The sequence below is a fragment of the Mustela erminea genome, chromosome 10 (genome assembly GCF_009829155.1).
Source record: "Mustela erminea isolate mMusErm1 chromosome 10, mMusErm1.Pri, whole genome shotgun sequence".
NCBI lineage: Eukaryota > Metazoa > Chordata > Mammalia > Carnivora > Mustelidae > Mustela > Mustela erminea.
In genome coordinates this window covers 102,284,242-102,308,796 of record NC_045623.1, presented here as the reverse complement: position 1 = coordinate 102,308,796, position 24,555 = coordinate 102,284,242, and the positions used below count along the sequence as shown (strand labels likewise).

Sequence of the window (24,555 nt, the reverse complement as noted above, 5' to 3'; positions counted from 1 at the left end):
GCCTGAATCAGGGGCAGGTGCACCTAGAATGGCGAGGCCCACACCCGCCTCAGGGACACACACGTTCTCTGCATTCTCGCCTGAACCAGCAAGGCCGGGCATACTCAGCAGTAGGACACTGGGACAGCCGGGGAAGGCGTGGCTGCAAAAGAGGTGGCCCAGGACCCCAGCAGGGTGGCTGATTATGGGGGGCCACCTCCCAACCCACATCCCCGCCTCCCAAGTCCGTGTGAGAAGGACAGTCACAGGCAGCACCTGACCCGCAGGGTGAGCAGAGTGACTCCAGGAGCCAACAGGTGGCTGTTCCTTGGACAGGTTGGCCAGTGGGCCACTGTCCTGACCCCAGGCTACGTGGGGTGGGGGGCCCAGCCTGGGAGGAGTGGGCTCTGGCTGCTAGATTCTGTGGTTCAGGGACCAGGGAAAGGGGCTAAAAATAGCAGGAGGCAGCTGAGCCCTCACTATATATGGCAGAGAGACAGAAGGCTTTGAAGGGCAGGCAGCTTAGAGGAGGGAGGGGGCCTGGTGAGGGTCTAGGGCAGCCCCGAGGCCTGCATTCCTGAGCCCCCAGGCCCAGAGAAGGTGGCCCACCCCAGCCCCAGTGGGCAGCTAGGGCTCCAGCTGCTTCTCCCTGGTGCCCCAGGCTGAGCAGGCTGCCCCAGGTGTCAGACTACAGTCCCTCGGGGCCTCTAGAACGATGCCTGCCTGGATCATGAGGCCACTGGCAGCTCCCGCCCTGCCTCCTACGGCCCCAGCTCTCCACTCGCAGGGAGACAAGGCAGCAGTCAGGGCAGAGCTGGTCCTGGGAGGGGCTGGGGCCCTGACGGGACAGCGGCCCTGTCCCTGTCCCTCCCTCTCCTCTGGCTCAGCACAATCACCTTGTGTCTGGGAACGGCAAGGGCTTTTCCTATCAGAGGAAACTGAAGGTCACACTTTTCCTCATTGATCTTGCAATGTTTGTTAATTACTCTGTCACTGATGTGGCGAAGGATAATTAAACAGCTCTGTTTATATCTTATATGCATAATTATGTGGCTGCGCAGGGCTCCCCGTGCAGGGAGGAGATGCGCCCCTCGCTGCAGGGGAAGGGGACCGGGGAGCAGGCAGGGGAGGCTCGGGGCGCCCAGCGCAGGCCTGAGAAGGAGGCTGGGAGCCGGAGAAAAGCCCCCAGACCTGGGGTTCCATCCCAGCGGTGGGGACCATGGGCCCTCCACCGAAACCACAGGCCCTCCTTCCCAGGAGGGGAAGGAGCTCCGGCCGCTCCAAGTCGTGAGGACAAGGAGACGGCCGCAGAGCCAGGCCTTAGCCATCTCACGTGCGGGGAAGGAGGTCAGCCGGAGGCGCGTGTCCCAGGCAGGTGGGTATTATGGGATATTCGGGCTGGGCCGGGCGGGGCCATCCTGCCGCCCTGGGCCTCACCCCTGAGAGGTCCTGCCTGGGACAGCCAGTGTCCTTGGTGAGGGGAAGGCTTCCAGGAGGGGGCAGGGGAGGGTGGGGCAGCAGACCCATCCTGGAGCCGACAGCCCGGCCAGCGCCCCCGGCCCCCCCGGCCCCCAGCAGATTTCTCTGATGCAGGTGTGGAGAGACAGTCCCACCGGCCGCCCTCCGGCCCTCGTCCCTGCAGCTGTCAGACCCACGGTGCTCATGGCGGCCCCCAGCCTGGCTCACACTGGGAAGCTTCCCTCCCGCCCCAAAAGTCTCCCCTGTTCTTGCCACTACTTTGGCCCCGGGCCCCCATAGCAAGAGAACCGGTGGGGCAGAATGAGGTACCCATAAGGGGAGCATGCGTGGGGGAAGCGGGCAGGTTCTGCAGACCCCCCCCCTCCTTCCCCTCCAGGGTCATGCCATCCATCTATCCGTCTGTCTGTCCGGGGCTCAGACACCTACCTGAAGCCTGCTTGGCACTGGGGCTGCTGTCATCCTTGGAGGCTGCCCCACTAGACTCCTTCTCCTCTGCCGCGCCGCTGCCGTCCTTGGAGGGCGCTTCGCCATGGTCCTCCTCGTCGCTGCAACCCTGGGGCTGCACCATGTAGACGCCCTCGGGGGGCAGCTCCAGGCCCTCGCGGCTGATGCGCCCCAGGCTGGGCGTGGGCGCGGGCTCCTCGCTGTACTCGCCGTTGACCCACTTCTCGATCACCGCCCGCCTCTTGTCTTCCTCGCTGCGGGCGCCCCGGGCCACGCCGGCCTCTCGGTCCCGCGGCCGCAGCGGGCTGCCCTCGGTCTGGGGACCCGCCTCCGCCCCCTTCTCCACCACCACCTGGCGGCTCAGCTTGGCGCAGATGGCGTTGAGCTTCAGGCCGCCTTTGCGCTTGGCCGCCATCGCGGGCTTGCCTGCGGGCGGGTCGGTGCACCGGGTGCCTTCAGCTGTGGACAGACGGAGAGGTCAGAGGTGGGCACGTGCCAGGCTCGGCCCCCCAACCCCCGGCAGCCCCCAGGCCCTAGGTCTTCCCAATCCTGCCTTCCTCTCACTGCCCTGAGCCTGGATGGTGGGGCTTTGGGCCCCTCCCCAGACCGTGAACTCCAGGGGCCCCGCTCACCCAGCGCTCCGTGCCCAGAGCTGGGCACTGGGTGGGCCTGGACCGGGTGGTTCAAGGAGAGCTTGTTTGTAAACGAGCACACACATGGACGATCTTCAAACACCAGGGGCAGGCTTTCCTCAGCACCTGGTTTCTGGAAGCACTTCCTACACCTGTTCGGCCCTCAGACACGACCCCAGATAGAGGAGACAACGCGTCCTCGGACACTCAAGGATACTGAGGCATGCACGCTGGCTGAGGGGCTGGTCACTGGGGGAGCTCTGGCAAGTGACAGCGGCCTGACTACTTGTGAGCCTCTGCCATGAGGGGAGGAGGCAGCTGAGAGCCTGGGAGCAGCCCGCACCAACCTCCTGCTTCCCTGTCCCAGTCGCAAGGGGCCGGCACCCTTGCCCACCTGAGCATCTCATCCCTGGCCGCCCCTCCCTCAGACCGGGCCCTGGACCCTTCCGGACCCCTACTTGCGCTCACTGGAGAGCTCCGATAGCTCTTCCTTCGTCCCTGGCTACCCAGGGCCCTCCAAAGGCCTCTGTTTTTCCTCCCAACCCTCCCCTTCACAGACCCGCTCGAATTATCTGGCCATTTCCCTTGCCCAAGCCTCAGTGAGGGCCATTCCAGGACAAAGCTCCTCACAGCCGCTCCGAGAACGGCTCATCCCTGTCCCGGGATCTCACTCAGCCTGCTCGGCCTCACCCAGGTCCCGCAGCCCTCGAAGGCCTGGTTGATTCCGGGAAGCCCACATCCCAGCCTGGAGAAGCCACAGCTGGAAGAGGTTGGGTTCCTCAGATCCCCAGCAGCGAGCCCAAAGGCTGCAGGCGCGGTGCCGATCTCCTGCACAAGACGGAAACTCTAACGAAGGCTGTCCGAGGTGTTGCCACCTCCATCACGGCTGCTGAGCGGGGGCGCCCAGGGTCCGGGGTGGGGGTCCAGCGCCCAGCAAGTCCCCTCACCACGCAGCCTGTGACGTGCCAGGAGGGCCAAGGGTGGACACACATACGCCTGCTTGCGTGCCTGTCTGTCTGTCCTCCGCCCTTCCATCTGTCCATTTAGTCAGCTCCTGCTGTGTGCCAGATCCCGTGGTGGGCCCCACACGCAGGTTCAGCCCAAGCAGGCTTTGGGCATGGGGGGCCCTGCTGGAGTCTCTCAGTGGTGGGACCCCCTTGCGTGGGCTTGTCTGAGTGTCCACCCACAGTGGTTAAAAAAAGGCCCCTCACTCCGGGACCCTGAGTGAGGGCAGGGCTCTACTCCCCAGGCCGTGGACGGAAGGGTCTCCCCTGTAATGGGTCAAACCCCCCCCCACCTGGAAGGCCCCCGAGAGGCATGCTCAGACAGGATGACGGCACCTGGGCCTCCCCAGGGACCCCGTCCGAGGAGACTCGGCTTGCATGCACGGGCGCTCGTACGATGCCCAGCAGCCCCAGAGCGGCCCTGGAGCTGGCCGCCTATGCACAAGGCCTCACTAAGCCCAGCGGCCCGGCGACCTAGCCCAGGCCAGGCAGCACCCTGCCAGAGAAGGCTCTGCTCCACTCCCAGTGCTGGGGTCCTGGCTCCGCTGGGCCCCACCCTTGCCCAGGCCAGGGGCCCACTCTATCCAAGTTCACCCAGATCTCCAAGTCTGTGCTGCCCACACCCAAGTCTCCAAGCACTGACGTGGGCTCCTCCTCAAAGTGCGGCGATGGGTCCCCTATTCGCACTGTCCCACCTAACTGCTGGGCTGGCTGCCAGGCTGCACGCTACCAAGTTTCCTCCAGCAGACCCAGAGGCCGCGGGCCTCACCTGGCCCCGTCTGTCCTCTGCCCTGGTGGGGAAGCGAAGGGGGGGAGCAGGGGAGCCTGCTCTATTTTTACCAGGAGGTAAGCAGCCAAGTGTATATGGCCGACAGCAAATGGATCTATAAATATTTATCCCAAGGAAGAGGGAAGCAGAAGCTCCCAGGGCTGCACTTGCCGCTGGTGACACCCCCTCCCCGGGCTCCCACCCATCCTGGAGCCTCCCGGCCCTTGGGCCCACCCTCCCCTGGTCTCGGCCCTGTGCCTGGCTCCGTTCCTCCTGGGCCCCCACCAGCTGCAAGGCAGCTGTGCACCCAGGGCCCACCCCCAGCCCGCAGGCCCCTTTGCTCCGCCTACACCCCCCACACCTGCCCTCCAGCTGCCGCTCTGCCCCAGCCCACCTGCCTTCCAGATGTTGCCCTCCCTCTGACTCTACTCCTGGCCCCAGGGGTAGAGGCGGAGAAGGCATGTGGGCCGGGGGAGCAGGGCGGGAGGCAGAGGCTAGGGCAGCGGGTAGGGAGTATGAAAGAGCTCAGGTCCAAGTTGCCTGCCCATCCGTCTGCCTTCCGGCCCACTCCGCGGAGCCCTTCTCCCCTCCCCCTCGCTCCGGGCCCTGGGACATACAGACTACCCCCCTTGTGGTCTGACCCCAGGCTCCTGTCCATGTAAACATTCCCCCGACTTTCTTCCCTAAAATATAAACGCCGTGGCCAGGCCTCAATGGGAGGAAGCCATCCGTCCCCGGCCCTGTCACTGCCCCTTTCATCTCCTTCCCGCCACCAGCCTGCCCGCTGCTCTATTTACACTGGACACTTCCTCTGGGAACAATACTGCCCAGGAGGCAGGCTTCGGCCAGAGGGTGGGAAGGCGAGGGGACTCCTGCCCTGCTTACTCAGGGCCGCGCTCCAGAAGGGAGGCAAGGGGCCGGGCCGCTCAGGTGGGCCCAGTCAGGCCCCGGGCAAGGGCTGGCCAGGACCTGCGCACAGGTAGCAAGCCCAGCGGCCCTCCCAGACTCTCACCCGTGGCCCCGGTGGCTCTGGCCCCGTGCGGTGAGCCTCAGGAGGTGGCACGGCTCCAGGACATACCTGGTTCTCCCCCTTGCTAGCTCAGGACCCTGGGCAGTCTCTCTCCCCGAGAAAGGGCCACGGGGCTATAAGGTGGGAGAGCTGTGGCAAGCAAGGACCCGAGAGAAGGCTGCTGAGCTCCGGTGGGGACAAGCAAGCAGATGTGATGCACATCTAGGCACAAGATCGCAAGACCTGGACATCTCGCCCGGCACAGAAGAGAGAGGAGAGCAGAGAGGCTGGGGGCCTGGTGGGGGACCGGCTGCGCACTCAGCAAAAACAGCACCGCCCTCCCATCAGCTCCCAGGGTCTGACCCTTCCCTCCCAGGGCTCCAAACTCCACCAGCCCACCTGCACGCCGCTTTCCTCTCTGAGCTGAGCAGATCCTGGGGGCAGGCCGGCGGGGGCAGAAATCGGACACACATTTCTGGGTACTCTCTCACCGTATGCCTCACGATGACCCAGCCAAGCAGGGACCGCCATCATCCCATTTGATGGAAGAGGCAACTGATCCCGGAGCTGCGCAGACACCCCAGAGCCTGGGCTCACAGAGGCCCCAGGATCAGCAAGGCACTAGAACTGCCACCATGTCCCCAGTTCGGGCTCCTGGGTGGGCTGTGGGAAGTCTTGGGCCTCTCTGCGCCGCCTCCTCCTCACTCCCACCCCCGGTTCCCATAACACAGAGCCCCCTAAAGTGTTAACTGCAATGGGTAAAATGGTGCAGCAGATTGCTACAATAAATAATTTACTGATATTTATAAATATTCAAATCAGCCAGCTTCAGAAATCAAATGAAGGGAGGGCCTCGGGAGAAGGGCCCGTTATGGCAGGAATCTCATCACTCCCTGCAAAGGCTGAGGCGGCCAGGGCTCCTGCCAGTTACGGGGGAGACAGGGGGGCTCCTAGAGCTGCACCTGGGCCCCTGGTCCCTCATCTCAGGGGACTAAGGGGCTGGGGGTGGCTGGGACAGCTCCACCCCCTGGCCAGGTTGGGGCCAGCCCTGTCCCTGACCCGCGCAGCCCACGCTCAAGGGGATGAGAGGCTCCAGTGCCCGGTGCCCACGGCCTGGGTCTCCAAGTTGCCTGTCCTGCTGTGGGCGGGGGTGGGGGCGCGGTCCCTGGGGGCTGGGCAGGCCTGGCAGCGCCCCCCCTGCGCTCGTGAGTAATGTGTTTCGGGGCTGGGCGGCCTGTCAGCTACCAGGCTCCGGGTGCTTTATGGGCTCTGCCTGGTGGCTTTGAACTCCCTGGTAGGAAATAAAGTTCTCCCTGTGCGTCCCTTCTAAACATTTCACTCAGTGGAAACGGTGTTTAAGAAAAATGAGGACATATTTCTTCCTAAGGATGCAGTGTCCCCTTTGGGCAGCCTAATGCCCGCTGTATATCAGGGGGTGGGGAGGCAGGGCCCGGGCACCCGTCCCCTGGGGTGGGGATGCTCCAGGGCCCACCTGTCTGTGGCCAGGCAGCTCAGGGGCCATGGGCACTGCCAGGCCACTGGTGGCTGCCCTGTCCCACAGCCCGGAGGGACAGGGCAGCTGACTGGCTCTGAATACCTGGCCTATGCCAGAGACCACACCGGGCACTTCACAGTGTCGCTTCAGTGGATGCCCCCCTCCCCATCCCCATGAGACTTTTGACCTGTCCCCATTTCCAGACGAGGAAGCAGAGCCTGGTGAGATTGGTAACTGCCCATGGTACCCCCCCCATGTCAGTGCTGGAACTGGACTCCCACGGGGCTCGGATGTCCGCGGTCATGGTCTAACACCCCACACACCCCTCCCACAGCCTCCCAGTCTGGGTGGTAGCAATGTTGGAGCCTCCACCCTGTCATCCCTAAGAACTTGAACTTGATGGGCCACAGGCCCCAGTTTTGGGGGGGGGGGGATGCATCTATGTTTGTTCAACAGCCCCTCTGAGTTCCTTCTAGGGGCCAGGCTCTGGGCTTAATCCTCTGGACACGACGTGAGCAAGAAAGACTGTCCCGGTTCCTGCCATCCCAGCCAGCCCATATTTAGACAAGGGGGCAGAGGTTCACGTCATTACAAGCACGACCGCTGCGGTGGAAGGTCCAGGTGCCACAGGGGCAGTGAGCCTGGGGAGTCAGAAGATCCTCCCAGGGACAGGTGTCCCATTCCCTGCTCCCCCCAAGCTCCGTGACCAATTCCTCCCACCTCTCTCCTTGCCCCCACTGCCAGCCCAGGTCCCTCCCCTACCTTCTATCTTCTCCAGCTGTGACCCCCTCCCCCAGCCAGCACCTGTCCCCTAGGAGAGGGTGTCCTCCTCTCTCGGGCCAGCTTGGAACAGAAGGGCCGTCCAGCTTTTGCGGGCGGGAGCAGTGGCCGCTGCTTCCCAGGGCTCTCAGCCAGGCCTGCTGGTCCCCAGCAACGTTAAGACGGGAACTGGGGGGGCCCCGGCCACGGGGCCCTACTTGCCCCCCTTTGTTTATTTATTTATTATGATTTTTTAGTCCAGTTAAAAGGTTTACTATCCAGACGCGTCTAAGTGGCCTCACTTAGCGTAAGTAACTCTATAAATCAGGGCAACTGTTAGCATCCACCGCGCGGGCTGGCTATCAATCTCCCCCAGGTCACAGCCAAACAGGAAGGGGAGAAAAAAGAGCTACCACCCAGGGGAGATTTAAAACACACACACACACACACACACACACACACACACACACGGGTGCGCTTGAGGCACACACACACATGCACCGTGCACGCGCGCGCACACTCGGGCGGCTCCCTATTTGTACAATCATGTTAGAAGTCACACATGCACAAGCAGAGCGGCCCGGAAACTGGCCATGCCGCGTGTGGTCATGATAACAAACGAGGCTCCTGCAGCCGAACAGGGAGTCAGAGCCCGAGGGCAGGGAGCCTCTGTGGGGCCCCCAAGGCCCCTGCTGGAGCTGCCCTGCTGGGGGAAGTGGCTCTGGAGGGCCGGGGAGGGGCTCCACTTGGTCCCCTCCGCTCTCTGTGGCCCCTGCCTCTGCAAACCCAAAGGGCCTAGCGTTCCCCTTCTGCGTGCCCAAGGTAAACAGCAGGGAGGCTGGGGCTCGCTGTGGTCCTGGGTCTTTGCCAGGTGCGCCTGAGGCCGGGCACGCCCCCCGACACAGGGTGGCACCATCTGAAGGAGTGACCAGCTGCCTCGGAGGGTGCCAAAGCTAGGAGAGCGGCCGGAGCCACCTGTCTACAGGGACGCCCCACCTTTTTCCTGGATGTGCACGTAGACTGGACACAGGCCCCTACTGCCATCACCCCGAGAGGCCCCAGACCTGGAAGGACCCACTGGCTGGGCCACAGCAGGCAGCGGAGTGGGAGAGGCCTCCCCTCCCCTGGCCTGCTCTGTGGATCCCCACGGCCAGACAAGGCGGCCCGACGGGGGACGGCCCACCCGGGACCCACCTCTCCCACCTCGCCCTGGAAGCCTCGCGGCTCACCCGCCCGCCTGCCCGCAGCATCTCCCGTGAACTCTATTTCTCTTTCCTCTCTGAAAACAACTGAGCTGTAAATACTGTTTAACCTTCTCCCCCCCTCCCCCCCACCCCCTCCCCTCCGCACTATAAAAACACAAATATGCCATAACTCAGCCGGCCCGGCCGCCCAGCCTCCAACATGCCCCGCGCCCGGGCCTCTCAGGAAGGTCATTACAAACGACTTTCCGATTCACTGCTCCTGAAATAATTTTGTGTATTAAAACCTGAATCTGCACTTTCTGGGGCCGAAAGCCTCGCTTAATTATGGCGGGTGTCCTTGGGACGGACAGTGATCCTTCACTCGCCAGCCCGCTCCGGCCCTCCGCCCGCCAGCCCGCCCCCCTCCCCGGGCCCAATCTGTTTTCAAAGTGTGTCTGTCCTTTATTAAATTGTTTTCTTTTCCACATTATCAGTTGCCATGGAGACCTCATCTCTCGGATTATTTGAATTTCATTATATCTATTGATTTGGGAGCATTTCATCTTTTTTATTGTTTTTCTGTCAATTTTCAAAACGAATAACCATCTAATTTGCGTCAGTGCTGATTATGTTTGTCCCTCAATAGAGGTCGGCAGCTGCGCTGGGGAAACAAATCAATGAAAAACCATCATAAAACTCCCCACTCCAGTCTCCGGGATGTGTGGGTGACATTCCACGCCTGTGAGAGACACACTCATCAGCTCCAAGTTCGGCTACGGTGGCAGCGCTCGGCTCCACGTCCGCCTCTTCTGGCCTTAATATTTAATTTCGCGATTTGGGCCATTATTAGTGGTGTTTTTATTAGTGCGTGTGCATGTGAGTGTCTGGTGGTGAGCCGGCTGCTCCGTTAATTTGTGGGTGAGGCTGGGAAAGCCCAGAGGAGGGCAGGGCGGACGGTGCCGGGGGTGCGGTGGGAAGTGGAAGGGGCAGGAGGGGAGCCCCGAGGAGGGGGGCGGGGGGCCCCCGGGAACGGAAGGACCATGCCGAGGGCCCGGAAAAGGGGGGTCGCAGAAGGGGGACCAAGCGAAGGGGAGGAAAAGAGGGAATTCAAATTGCTTACTTTGTTGGTTTTTTTTAAATAATTTATGCAATTTTAAGCATTTATGTATAAATTTTTTAATAAGCCACCCTGGAGCAGGATGGCCATTAACATCCCAACGTCCTTCTGTCCAATGGGCTGGCGGAGAGGATCAATTTCTGAGAGTACTTTCCCTTTTTTATGACATGATAAAATGCTTTTAAAGCAACTTACACAAATATGGAAATTTTTTTTTCTTTTTTCCCTGTCCCCTCTCCCTTCCCCTAACAGCCTTCTTATCCACCAGGGTGCGGGGCAGGGGGGCGGGGGTGTATGTGTGTGCACGCACGCGGGGACACGCACGCGCACGCGTGCACACGCACACACACACACACACGCACGCTTGTGCTCCTCCTGCTCCCTCTCCTGCTGGGGAGGGGGGCTGCGGGGGGGCTGGCAGGGAGACAGCCCCAGTTCTAACTGGAACTGGCCGCCTGTCCTTCTAACAAGGGCATAAACTTTCATTACCCATGCACGCAGTCAAAGACAATTTAGGGAAACGCGCTGCTCGGAAAAGGAAAACCTCAGCGATTCGTGACCCACGCCGCTGCCATCTGGGGGGCTCTCGCCTCCAGCTCCAGGGAGCCTGGGCCCTGAACCTCTGGCCCTGCCCACCGGGAGGGTCAGGGAGGGGCCCTCGTGGGGGGAGCCTGTGGAGGGAGGGGAGAGAGCAGAGGGAGAGCAAGGGTCTCTGCCTTGGCTGGAGGAGAACACCCGGGCAGACCAGAGCGCAGTGCCCCTTGCTGTGCTCTCCCCCAACATGCCTTCACCAGCCCCACCAGGCATGGGCCTCCGAGGGCAAGCATGGGGCTCCTGCCCTTCTGCAGCCAGTGCTGGCGCAGGGCAGAAGCTTAGCTCTGTGGATGGATGGATGGATGGATGGGCGGGCAGATGGAGGGACTGAGTGAAGACAAAGTAGGAAATCAGGCCCAGATGCCCTCAGACGCCAGCAGGAGACTCACAGATGCTGGAGAAAGGCTCCCTGTCCGGGTTATGGGGATGGGACAGGAGTGCCTCTGGGTAGAGAGGATGGGGGGCACTGGAGCAAGAGGGGCGGCCTGGCTACCATCGCCCCTACCCTAGGCCTGAGTCCCAACTCCCTGAGATGGAGCCAGGTCTTGTGAGGAAGAGGGCACGTGTCCTCCGCCCAGCCTTGGGGACAACCCTTACTTCCATGCCCCCTTCCCCTTGCAGCCCTTCCTCCCTAGGGAGAGCAGGACGAGGGGCCCAAGGGGGGAGCCCCGCCCCAGGGCTGAGGGGGATGGTCCCGGTTCCCAGCACAGAGCCTGGAGCCTTTCCGGGCCTTGCCACTGCCGGACAGTGCCCGGCCCTCCCGTAACACCCATGCTTGGGCACTGGGACTCCAGCTGCGTCCAGATCAGACAAACCGACACCAGAATCTCAGTCCTCCTCTTAAAGCTTGCCACTTCTGACAGAGTTTGGTCTCTGCCCTGGAACTCAGTGTCCTCCTCTGAAACAGGGCTCTTGAAAGGATGGCATCGAGTGACCGGTCTGGCACAGCACCACGGAGCACGTGGGGCCTGCCCCTTTACTGGACAGTGACTGTGGGCAGGGTCCTGTCTTGGGAGCAGGGAGGGCTGCTCCCTCCCAGACCTGGGGGCAGACGCGGGCAGGGCAGAGAGTCCAGCCTCCCCGAGCTCTAGGAACTCTGGGTCCTCCTGCTTCTCCCAACCCCCAAAGCCCCTTTTACTCCTGGGCCCCTCAGCTGTCCAGGCTACTGAGACCCGAGTTCCCTCCTACCCTCGAGTTCCAGAGCATCTCCTGGGAAGCATCTCTCCCTCTGGGTGGGCCTGACCTTTGGCAGTCCAGGAAGGGCGCCTCAGCGTTCTTGGAGGCAGCAGCAAGGGGCACCCCTGCTGTCGCCAGGCCACCCCAGCCCTTGGTGGGGACCTGAGGGGAGCCCACCCTCCGCCCCTTCTGTGCTCAGATGCCCCCCCCCAACTGTCATTAAAATAACAAGTTTCTGTTACAATCTAAACATTCCCACATCGCATAAAGGGTTATATTACACCCGAGTCACTCCCGGGCCCGTGTTTGCACAGAAAAGCTCACGGCAGGTCCCCCCTCCTGACGAAGTGACTTATTAAAGTTTAAACAGTAATTAACAGAACAATAAAAATAAAGGGATGTTTGGGGAGTCATAGCGCACACAGGGTTTTTGGCAGTGCCAGCAGTTTTTCAGTGCCCTGTGCTGGCAGCAAAATGCGACTGTGAAGCCAGGGGGGACGGAGGACAGGGCCGGGCCGGGGCCAGGGAGGCTTCAGGCCTGAGGGGTAAGGAAGCTTGGCCAGACTGTGGGGGAGGGGAGGCGGGGCCCTGGACGGGGATGCGGAGCTGGGCGGGGGCCACCATCCCCACCCCCCCAGACCCAGAGGAGCAGGGTGGGTACCCCGGGAGCAGGAGAGAGAGAGAAGGCCTGACGCCGGCAGGAAACGGCCAAGCCCAGGCTTTGCCATAGCAGAGCCCAGCTTGGCCCCGGGCACTTCCGGGAGCCCAGTGCCTTGGTCACATCCAGCCAACTCCAGCGCGGCCCTGGCTGCGGGAGCCCTGTGGGCATCACCAGACCCTGCCGAGAATGATTCCCAGGGCTGGACCCCGGCCACTCTGGGCTCCTCTCCCAGTCGGGCAGGTAGCTCTCCCGGCTCCTGTGGCTGGGACACCGCATACCCCTCAGATCCCTCCGGGAGCTTCTGGCCACTACGAAGCACGAGCAAGGACTCAGGGGAGAGACCCTGGTCTCTGCACTCGGTGGCAGGGAGATTAGCCCACTCACACTGGGCCCCAAAGGGAGGAAGCCCGGGGCCATGGAAGCCAGGGTGGGCCCCGCTGGTGGGAGTCCTCACTCAAAAACTGCCCCAGGGAGCTGGGCCCGGAGGGCTGGTCCAAGGCCAAGCCAGTCATCCTTCACCCTCTCTGGTTCTCCCTGCACAAGCTCCGCCTAGAGGCTCAGACACCTGGCCATAGGGATGGCCCAGAGCCAGGAAGGAGCCCTGGAAAGAGGAGGGGCTCCACCTGGACAAGGCCAGCACGGTCTGCTTTTTCCTAAAGCTGTGGGGGCTGGGGAGGAAGGGGGGGTGGGAACTCCTGGAGGCCAGAGTGCATGTGTGTTCTCAAACGCTGGCCGGGTGACGGGTACCGGGTGCTGCTGGGCCGGCCTCGGACTTAGCAGCCCCCAGATGCCCTTACTTCATCCCTCTCCCAGACTCCTTGGGCTGTCCTGGGCTGTGCTGTGGGGCGTTCCCTCTCTCTCTCTCTCTCTCTGACCTTATAATCTCAGAGCCCGTGGCTAGTCTTGAGGACCTCGCCTACATGCCCACTGCCTATGCCTGTCCTTCCCAGAGAAGCCCCTGCACAAAGCTCCCTCCTCACCGCATAGGATTCATTCCCAAAGCTGTTTTGGGTACAGCACCTGCAACTGCGGTTCTTCTCACAAGGGCAGAGCAAAGGGCCAACCTGGGGACACCATGAGGCCCTCAAGCACTCTTGACCCTTCTCTTGGCCTCTTCCACCTCCCTGTGCTTCAGTGCACCAACCTGTCCAGGCCTGCCTGGGCATATGACCTCTGCTGGAGCCTCTCTCCACCATGGTGGCTGCCCCGAGTGGCCTGGACCAGCACCAAGCCAAGACCAGCCCCAGGCTCGGCAAAATCAGCTCCACTGGGTGGCTGGCACTGGGTCCTGGCCAGTTCCCCCGCATCACAGCTATGGGGGTGGACGTGAGCTGCTGATAGCCACACGTGGAGGTGAGGCGCTGGGTCGGTGCCGGATATACTCTCTTAGCTCTGTGTCTCCTGGGATCTAGTTCCTGGGCAGCTGGCGGGCATAAAGGGCAGGGACTCCGGCTCTGGGGGCGCCCATGGTGCAGGGCCATGCCCCTGCCTCTCACCAAGTTCCCGCAGGTACATCTAGGGGAGTGCTGGGCCCAAATGACCTCCCTGCCGCCTGGGCTCTAGGCAAGAAGAACTTTGCCCTGAAGACGTGGAGAAGAGGCAGTAGGAGAAGGGCTCTCCTCCCCCTCTTTCCTGGGCAGAGTGCTTTGGGGCTCCACCCCCTGCCCCAAGATGAGTGACTCATGGTAGAGTAGAGGGTCAGGCAGAGAGAGCTCAAGAAGGGGGCAGTCAATGCTTCCCAATCCCCCAGTGCTCAGTTTGGGAGCCAGCCTGGAAGGAAGTCGGGGCTCAATCCCCCCCTTGCTCCTGGAGGAGGCCCCCCACCAAGTCACCCAGCACCAAAGCTGGGGTGGAGCCGGGAGACAGCCAGGGTTAGGATAAGGACTGCTGGAAGGAGGGCAGGTGGGGCCAGTGAGCTTCTAACAGGTGTGTTGTAATGTGGGGCAAACTGGGAGCAGAGTGCTCATCCTAATCTGCTCTGTTTCTAGAACCTTCCACCTTTTCCCTTATCGCAGGGGCATGGCGAGGAGCTCTGGCTGGACAAGGAGCTCCAAGGGTGGCAACAATCAGAGCACAGGTTGCCCTAGATCTGCATAGAACTTTAGAACTGGAAGGGAACTGAGGCCCAGGAGGTTGAGAGGCTCGTCCGTCAGAAGCCCACGTCACTAACTTGGGAGGACCAGACAAATCCAGAGCCTCAGTTCCCCACCTGGGCCGCTCCCATGACCAGCAGATCAAATTGCTCCCCATTGTGCTTTAAAGGGGAACTTTCTGCAGCCCTCGCAGACTGACTGCTCCAGGACCCACTGGCCCCAAACCCCACAAGGGCTCCCTGCTGGAAAAGCTTCAACCCCATACTGGACCATCTGGGCAAGGCTCTGAACCAACACTTCCAGGGTGCAGGGCCTGCGAGGGGTGCAGGGGGAAGCCTGCGGCCTGGCTCACGCCCTGGAAAAGGGGCAGGACACGGGGGTGGCCATCTGAGGGAGAGCCTGCCTGGGCTCAGGGCGGGAGCATGTGTGTTCGAGGGAGGGGACCCTCCTCTTGCAGAGACTGAGACCCCCAGAACTTGCGATTTGTTCTGCAAAGGGGAAAACAGGGCCAAACACCGTTCGGGGATTTAGAGGAAAGGCCCGAGAGAGAGGCAGCCCCGGGCGAGAAGATGGGGACACGGCAGCAGGTGGCAGAGGGGTGCCGTGGGGGACGCTGCTGTCCCCACCCTCTCTACAGCCCATCTCCACAATCCCCTTGCTGAGGCTGCCAACGACACGAGGGGACTAATTTAGGAGTATTTTTAAAACTGTGGCCCTGGTGGAGGGGTTTAGCAGTTGTCAGCCATCTGGAGTAAGGAATTACCGTCACCTCCCTGATCCTATAGCCCTAAACCCAAAGCTGGTTACAGCTCAAGGGGGAGGCAGCAGGTGGGTGGGGTGGGGGCCTGTCCCAGGGAGGTGGCCCCAGCCCTGGGGAGCCCCTCCCTTTGCCCTGGGAGGGGGCCTGGGTCTGGGGAGGGGGCTGGAGAGCCCGGTGTCCTCTGTGCCCACTCGGGCTCCCCCGCCTGCTCACGCGCGCTTACTCCCCGGGCCGCGCCGGCTCGCGCAGGGGCCGTCAGGTAAATTAGATCTGAAAGCTGACAATTTCTGACCATATTTCCTTGATTATTTCAAACAAATGCACAGCAGCCGCTGTAAGGAGATTAAAGTGACATAAACGTCCCGAGTGGGAGGGGGGAGGGCAGAGGATTCAGGTCACCCCCATCCGTCCCCCGCCTGACAGACGCTATATCGCTATCCAATCCAATAAAAAATCCCCCCCTTTTGCTTTAATTAATTTTACAGCTAGCTTGCTTAATTACTTTCAATCAAAATCCTCCTGCCATCGCAAAATTAGAGATGGTTGAGCTCCATTAGCCTAAATTCTTCATTTCCATATAGAAAAGAGGCTGTCTGCGTAGCCAGCCTGGGCCCCTGGCAGGACAGACGCCCGTCTGCCCGCCCGCTGCCAGCCAGCCCACTCCTGGCCTGCGCTCCCTGGCTGGCTGTGGACTGGGCATTTCCCCCATCCCACTCCACCACTGCTCCTGGGGGCGGGGGGGGGGGGCAGGCAGAGTTGAGGTCCGGGAGGGTTACACGCCCCCCAGACCCCAACCCTTCCCCTGACTCATGCAGAGACTGCGGAGCAGAGCAGAGCTGGACGGCCAGGGCCCTGGGGCCGGCAGCTCCTGGCTGAAGGAATGGCGGATCCTGGGATCCCGCTTTCCTGCTCAGGGGCCCCTGCTGCTCCCTGGAGGAGCCTAGTCCCCTGGCTGCCCAAGCCCCCCATGGGACCCTTCTAAGTCCCCTGCCTCAGGCCTCTTCAGGAAGCAGAGCTCCTGGGAGGACAGAAGCCCTTCCTGCCTTGGACTTAGGCCCTGGCCGGTGGAGACCCCTGGAACCCACAGCACCCAGGGTCCCCTCCCTGCTGTCTCTAGGCCGGAGTCCTTGCTCACTATCTGAGCGACTCCAGGGCCAGCTGTCTCAATGGTGCTAACAGACCACGCAAGCAGCCCCCACAGACTCTGGTGTTCTCCAGGGGGCCCCGTGTGGGCCCCTCCTCGTCCTCTCATATCCCTGGTTCCCAGTTTGCAACAGCTGCTCCTCCACCCCCAGCCTGGGTCGGGTGGGTGGCGGCTCTGGGCTCTGTCCACATCCTGTGCCTGCACTGGCTCTCTTCTCCTCCCCTCCACCTGCCTCCTCCTCGCAGCCCCCAACCCCAACTCCGGAAGCTCCACTTCAGGTTTTCCATCCTACAGCCCTGAGTGTCACCACAGGGTCCGGCCCAACCTGGGCTCCAGCTGATTAAGGATCTGCAACAGGATGTAGGGATTACAGTAAAACCTGGCTCCGGATCTACAGGGGCAGGGGGCCAAGTCCTGGCTCTGGGACTCCCCTCCTCTCCCATTTCTGCACGCCTCCTTCCTCTCGCCTGCCCAAGGGCCTGGAAGGCTGACCCTCTGGGGCCTTCCTGGGGTCTTGGCTGGACTCTGAGAAGTGGATGACAAGGGGTGGCATTATGGGACCCAGGCCAAATCTGGCAAAAAGGCAGTGTGGGGATGGGGAGTTACGGCTGAAATCTGCCCTGGACCATTTAACAACGGGACCGGACTGGGCGCTAACCTGGTCCTCCTCAGGGAACAGGTACGGAGGCAAGGTGTCCCGGCTCTGACCTCTGGGCACAGGTGGCGCAAGGTAGGGAAGGAAGCGCTCTAAAGGCTCCGTGAGGCCCTTCTAGGCCGCGGGCCTTATGGCTGCCCCATTGCTATGGAGGAATGACTCTGGGGTGTGGGGCCGGCTCAGGTTCGGTGAGGAAACTGACCCTGGACCCCCAGAGCCTGGCTTCCCGGACACCAGGGGCCCCCTGGTCTGTCTCTGGGCTCCTCACTTCTAAGGGTCAGTGCATGTCCTCCTCTTTCACAGCCCAGTATCTCCGATACATTCCAAGTAGCTACAGGCAGATACTTCCCAGACTCCGGCTGGCCCTAGGGACTCAGGGAGCACGGTTCCAGGTGTCAGAGGGCCGGAGTCTCCTGGGGAAGACACACCAGCCTGGGAGCATTCTGCACACCACGGAAGGCCTGGGTGGAGGCCAGCTGTGAGTTCGAGGAGGGCCTCATGGAGGCCAGCAGGTGCAGGAGGTAAGAGGTGGGTAGTAAGCAGATACCCGGACTCGTGCCACAGTCCCAGCTGGACTCCCCTGGGCTCCTGCAGCAGCTCTGCCCCCTACGCGGGTCTGCACACTCTCCCCTGGCCCCTCTTCAGCGAGGCGTCAGCAGGAGGAACGGGGAGCAGCCTACCCCTCCGTGTCACTTGCTGACTTCCGGGCTACTCTCCGTCCCCCAGGAACAGGGCTGAGCCCATTCCTGCTCTGCCTCCAAGCACTGTCCCTGGCACAGATAGGTCTACTTGGTAGGAGGGTGGCTGGAAGAGCAAGTCCCTGGCCAGTTAGCCAGAGCTTGAAGGAGCACGGCCCTAGTGGACTGGCACAATTCAACACCCAGCCCTGGCCCGCCAGCCAGCACCTGTGGAACAGGGAACAGCAGCCCCACCCCCATAACCTCCTTCAGTTCAGGGACTGGCTAATCACACCAGGACCTCCATGCATCCATGCATCCCTCCAACATCCCAGGTGAAATTTCACTTCCTCCTGGAAGCCCTCGGAGATCACCACACTCTGTAGGGCCCTGGCCTCGTCCTCTCCTGACGCCCTGCTCCGTGTACAGCTTTGGTAATGACTTGCTTAATGACCCTTCTATCTCCTTAGACTGCAGGATCCGTAGGACAGAACTACTGTTTTAGCAGAGCGCCTGACCCAAATAAATATTTACTGAATGAATACAGAAAACTAAGTGCTTCTTAAGTTCATTAGGGGAAGAGCGGGGATGAGGGGTGTGTGGCCGGGCTTCTGTACCAAGCAGGCCCCGTGGAGCTCTAGGAACCCCTCCTCCCTGGCATGAGACAGAGGCTGAAGCTTTTGGGTCTCTGACCCTCTTGCGCCTCAGGCTCACCTCCAAATGCCCTTCGCAGGGCTCTGCCTCGAGAACAAAAGAGGCCCCAGTTGTTCCAACATTTCTCTGGGAGAGGAACAACTGTTACCAGCCAGGCCCCTTCGGAATCAATCCAGCAACTGTTTGCACTGTGCTGCCCGGCTCTCGCTGCACCTCCGGTCTCCGTCCCAAAAAGGAGAAAAGAAACTGAAAAAAGATGGGGCGAAAATCCCATCCACAGCCCCACCACCTCCCTGCAGCCCCTCTCAAGTCTGCCTGAAAATGTTATTAACACAAAGAGGGCACAGGGACAGACACCTGCCACAGCAAACAACCGGGACAGCCACAGCAGAGGGTGAGGCTGTGAGATCAGGACCCAAAAAAAGGAGAAGGGAGTGCAGGCTGCGGGGAGAGATCAAAGCGGAGGGAGGGGGTGTGGAGGGCAGTGGGAGAGCAGGGAGAGCCCGAGCGGCCCAGGAGAACAGCTCCAGGGTGAGGGACGGACGGGACGGAGAGGCCACGGCCAGTAGAGACCCCAGAATTGGAGGCTCCCTGAGGCCAGGCTGAATGGAGAGGCAGGAAGCTTCTGTGGGGACAGTGGCTACGACGTGGGGGAGAAGAGGGACAAAGAAGTTGACTGGGGAGGAGAGAGAGAGGTCTATTAAAAACCTCTCAGTGCATAACACAAAATGTCAGGGTTTATAGCTTCATTCTTGGCATTGCCGGGACCGAGAACCCTGCACAGAAATGTCACCGCTTGTCATGTTTAATCACCTGCTGTTTGTTAACACCTTCCCTGCAAGGAGCCTGTCTCAATCTGCCCCTGGGCCCCCAGGGGACCCCGAAACAGAAAACATCCTGGGTTCCTTCTCTGGGCTCTTGGCCCTGCCCTGGGGTCTCCAGGGAGGCACGGCATTCACCACCTATCTGAAGGCCTCCCGGGAACCCCCAAAGTGACCCTTCCAATCAGGCAGGCCCAGGGAAAGGGGCCCATGCAGACTGAGCAGGAGGCTGAACCCTCTGGCCGGGGGCTGGGTGTTCCCAGGCTGCCTGTCTCCTGCTCCGTCCACCACCGGCCTTTCTAGAGCTGGCTGGCCGGCTGTCCCCCCTGTCTAACCCAGCATCACTTCCTCCCCTCCAGGGGTGAGAAAAGATGAACAGAGGAGGGCCCGCTCAGATCCCCACAGGCAGGAGTTCCCCAATCAGTCTGCTTGAACAGCAACTGCCGTAGAACATGGAACATTTGCAGCTCCTGTCCGCGTAGTTACAACCCAGGCTCACACCAGCTGAGGTTCCGGCTTGGCTCACTCTTGGAACATGCTTTCCTGAGTTGTTTAGACTAGGAATTCTCAGTCCTAATGCCCCATAATTCCTTCTTCTGGGGTGGCGGTGGGGGGAATAGGTGTGCTGTAGGAGCCTGGAAGAGGCCACTCACGCAGCCTTAGTCCGCCCCAGAGCACCCGGCCGCTCCCTCCCTCCCTCTGAAAGCAGCGTGGGCAGTGGGCAACACGGGGAAAGGAGCGGGGCCCCTCTGGGATTACACCTGCCATACTCAATACAGCCCCTGGGCTCAAACCGCAGGCAAGGACAGCAGCAAGTTTATCCTCTCTGGTTCCCAAGGAGGCCCCATTGCTTCTAGAAGCCGTGAAGGCCAATGGTGATATGCACCCCTTCGCTGAGCTGCAAGTGTCTCCTGGTGAACCAGGGGAAACATCCTGATCTTCCCTCCAGCGAAGTCTATGCATACACAGAAACACATCCACAAACTCGCTTTTGCTGTCCTGTCTCCTAGGGGAATGCCCATTCGTTTAGACTCTCCTCCTGAAGGGCCCAGGGTCCAGTCTGCACATTTCCATTTCACCAAAGAGACAAGTCAGGATGTTTCCCCACTCCTCTGCAACCCTTTCCTGCACACAGAAGGGGAGACCCTTTTTCAGGAGATAGGCAGGGACGAGTGCCTCGAGGGGAGGCTTCCTCCAAAAAGCTCAAAATGCAACCGTGTGAAAAAGTGCGTTTTATTTTGCAGGGAAGGCCCAGGGTGTGCCACAGGTTACTGGCGGGATCTCGGGGGGACCTAGAGATGTTTGGGGCAGTGGGCCCAGCAGCATGGGAGATATCTAGGAGCGGGCTGCCAGCAGAGAGGTCCTCCAGCAAGACCCTCTTCCCCATGGGAGGCAGCCCCACTCCCTGACCTATCCGTGTCTCTGAGCCACAGGACAACTCCCTGTCTTTCTCCCGGGGACTGCAGTATTAGACGTGGAGAGCTCAGAATCTCTCGGAAGGCAGGTAGGCACCAGGTAAACTTGCAGGTGCTCTGCTGTCATGATCCTGCCCCGTGTGCCCATCCTTGCCATAGGGGGAAGGGCTCAGCGGAAAGGGGCGGGGCATGGAGGTGGGTGCCCAGGGGCAAGTCCCTTCCTGCTCCCTGCAGAGGCTCCAAGGCAGTGCCTCGTCCCGCCTGGGAAGGCTTGTATCATACCCGCTTGAGTTCACACATGTCAAAGGCAGCAGCCCTAGGAGCTGGGGGTTTTAGGTGGTGCCTGTCGTAAATCACCCATCCTGGACAGAGAGCAGTCTAGTCCAGGAGGTGCTTGGGCTCTCCGGGACCCCAAGGGAGGGGCCATATCAATCAGCCTGTCCACTGGTCTCCAGAACTCAGGTATTCACAGGATGTGGGTCTTTCCGGTCCTGGGCGAACTAGGGCGGCTGGTCGCCATGCTGGGATCTGGAAAGTGCTCCCGAAGCTCTGTGTTCTTGGGTGTCAAGAGACGTGCTCCTGGGTGAACTGACTACCCAGAGCCTTCTCATGCCTGAGGGACATCAAACTCGAGCCTCTCCCACCTGAGGGCTTTGAAAAGCCGGTCCCCAGCATTGACAGGGACTTGAGCACGCGTGGGACGTGTCCTCTTGGCTCAGCAGGCCATGGTGAAGCGCGAGAGGAGCCGGGGGGCAGGGCCTGGCCTGAGGTTTAGGGGACCCCAACTCTAGACCTGTTCTGCCCAAGCCACTTGGCTTTATCCGATGAGCACACGGCCTCCCAGCCAGGCCCTCTGGTATAACCCTTCCATTAACTTACTATTCGATGGGAAATTACGCCTCACCCAGGAATATAAGTTTTCATCTTATTTTAAGTTAGATTCTTAAAGCAATTAGCAAGGCATCTGGCGATGACCTCACCACTGTGGCTGGGCCCCGCAGGGGAGGAGGGCTGCCCTGAAGCTGCACAGACCCCGGGCTCCAGGCCATGGGCGAGCTCAGGGAGAGCTGGGAGCCCCTGGACACCTGTCCTGGGTCCTGGGAGGGAGGTTGGTTGGGGGGGGGGGCGCGCAGTAGTGTCTGATACTCGCTATTTGTGGAAAAACGCCTTTCCCGCACCACCTGCCCCGTGAAGCTCCCGGTGGCAGTTGCCGAAAAGCCTCAGCAGCTGGGGCCGCGGGCACATTTTCTATTTTTAATTGTTTGATTCGGAATATTAACTCATCTAGGTCCGCTCCCAAGACACACTCCGCAGCCAGAGGGTTTCCCCCATTTCCCAGACCTTCCTCTCTTTCTCCCTCTCGAGTCAGAAATCAACTTTGAAATTAAAAATTGGAGACGCAGACCTCGGTGAGTTTGCAAAGGATCAGGGCACTGGGGAGGAAAAGCAAGTAGGTGCTCCTCACCCAGAGGCGTCCCCACCGGGCCTCTGCTCTTCCCTCTGAGCCACTGACCCAAAGTTTTGGGGCAGCAGCTCCGGGCTTGAGCGCGCATAAGCACTGCCCCGGAGCCCTGCTCTTCCCAGCTGAGAAAGACTCCGTCTCTCCCCCACCCCTCCCGGTCAGCCCCACGGACTGGCTGCTCACTTGTCAATCTCGAGGGCCACCCAGAGGGGCTGGGGTCACTCAGGAGGCCCCTAGGGAAGAAGGCACGTGCCCCTGGGCGCAGACGGCCTTGGCAAGAGGCTGACTTTCCTTTTAGCTTCCATCTCCGAAAGGAAGGGAGGGCCGCGTCTCTATGGAGCCCAGAGGAGAACCTGCCAGAAACTCCTCTGTGGGAGCAACACCAAGGGCTCCCAGCCCAGTCCACCAGCGGGAAAGTCACACACGCCAGCCCGAGCCAAGTGTCACTCGAGCTTGAGGCGGATCACGCTGCTGGGAAGAGACAGTTAGGGCCAAACCCAAACACTCTGGCCTCCTCACCCCATCTTCGGGGGCCCCCCAACAGCACCGGGACCACTAGGTCTGCTTTCCCCTGCGTGCCCTTGGCCCCCCTGCGACGCTCCTCCTTCTCAAGGTCACGGGGCTGTCCACACCAGGAATATTTACTCACCAGCCTGGCCCTGTTAGCAGCACTCACCACAAATATGCTTTCTGATAAAGTTGGCAGAAAAAAAGTTCTAGTGCTCAAAGCAATGTCAGAAATCATCCCCACCCCCAGCAAGGGAGGGCGAGGTGAGGCCTGCAAACGGGCTGCACGGCCTGGCCGGAGGAGTCCTGGGGGAGGCTTCTGTCACTCTCATGGGTCTCCTTCCTGTGCTACTTCCCAACATACAGCCTGTTGCCAGGGCACCAAGGGCTGGGGACGGTTCTGAGCGAGCCCTGGGTCTCGGCCCCCAAAGGGTACAGCTCAGAAGCCAGGCCATAGTGAGCGGTCCACTGCTTCCACCGGCCAGGAGCCCTCTTGGTGGCCTTTGGAGGACAAGGCCAGCGGCCTCTTACCTCTGCTTCTCCCTGGGCCGTCTCACCTCACTGAGCCCCCTTCCCACCCACCGCCCTCCCTCAGTGCACATGGGCCTTAATGTTTTTATTACCTGTTTGACTCGCTGCCTTATTGCTTCTCCCCTTAATGGGGCCGTAACCGTGGAAACGAGGAATAAACGGCCACCAGAAAATGAGATGATTAAACAGGTCACCCTGGCAAAACAAACTCAGCCAAGGAACCTCTGGGGGTGGGGAGGGGAGGCTATCCCTCCCCCCCACCCACGGCCAGAAGGCTCAGACCAGACAGGGGACCAGCATCCTTGTCCTTAGAACTAGGGCAGATACGCTGGGGCGCCCCCTGCTGGGCAGCAGGGCACCTGGCCAACCCCTCCCCCAGGCAGCCCACCTGGCTTGCTGTGGCCTTGGGCTGAGGGGGAGGCAGGCTCTGGTCTACAGCAGGTGATGATCTAGCCAAGAAGATGTACCTCCGGCAGCCGTGAGGTGGTGGACCCCCCACTTACTCATTGCCAGTTTGCACGCAGCACATTCCCTCCCGGGGTGGGGGGGTCCCCCAAAAGCCCTATAAGGAAAGGCCAATGTGGGCTAAAGCTCAGCTCGAGAAGGTTTCCTCTGGGAAACGCTGGTCTTTGGCAACACAAATGTGTCCACTCCTCTGCTCCCCCAAAGTCAGCCAGTGCCCCAGCCTCAGGCCAGAAGGCAACAGCCCTCTTGGCTTTCAGGAGAGTCTCAGCAGCCTGGAGCCCATGGCACCAGCCGAGACTGAGGGGCCAGAAGAAGCCCCAGGAGGCAGCCTATGGGATGCTCTAAGAACCACAGCCAGCTCAGGAGGGGCAAGGTCTCGGCAATGCAGGCTGGGCCCTCTTTTCGGCACAGGGTCCACCTAGTTGCAGGGCTCCTGGGACCTGGGAGGTCCTGGGACCAGGACCTGCAGAGGATGGACATGCTGCTGTGAGGTCTGCTTGGGGGGAGATGGAGGTGGGCAGGGGGGGCGGTGGAGTCCCAGACCGCACATCAGTCACTGCCTGCTTGCCCCTCACAGGGTGGCAGGCTGCAGGCACCGAGGACCCTCCCAGGCCCGAGCCAGAGTCATGGTGAGCAGCTAATGGAGGCCCCCACCTAACCATACAATGCCTATCTTTACCCTTGGACCCCCTTCGTGTCATCCTTAATCCCAGCCCCACTCCTTCCTGTAAACCAGGCTATAGAAAGCTCTCAAGGAGCTAAAACCCAGGTCCCAGGGGAACCGGCCAATGTTTCCTGCCTGCCTCCTTCTGCCCCCACTAAGAAGCCGGGAGGCACTTGGCGAAGAGGTACATCCATCAATCAATTCCACCAGCACTAACAGTGGGAAGGCGCGAGACCAGCCCCAGACCGAGTGCTGGGAGGGGGTGTCAACACAGAGCTAACTCTAATGGTGGCCATTAGAAGCAGGAGTAGCAGAAGCAAGCACTTTGCTTGACCTTCTGGGGGCCGGGGTCCAGAAGTCTGAGTGCCACCTGGACACACCCCTGCCGTGGGTCTAACCAGATCC

General features: G+C 61.1%; 1 protein-coding gene across 7 annotated transcripts in view; it reads right to left on the bottom strand.

Annotated features, from left to right (window-relative positions):
- Positions 1–24,555, bottom strand: part of CASZ1 (castor zinc finger 1) — a 144,557-nt gene that overhangs the window by 22,470 nt on the left and 97,532 nt on the right. For 6 of the 7 annotated variants that reach the window (XM_032301782.1, XM_032301786.1, XM_032301780.1 and 3 more), the window contains one exon: positions 1,885–2,361. In XM_032301782.1, coding sequence (XP_032157673.1) covers positions 1,885–2,361 — 477 coding nt within the window. Of the gene's footprint in view, positions 1–1,884; positions 2,362–4,701; positions 6,503–24,555 lie in introns of those variants that run through there. The other variant, XM_032301783.1, reaches the window with a different exon arrangement.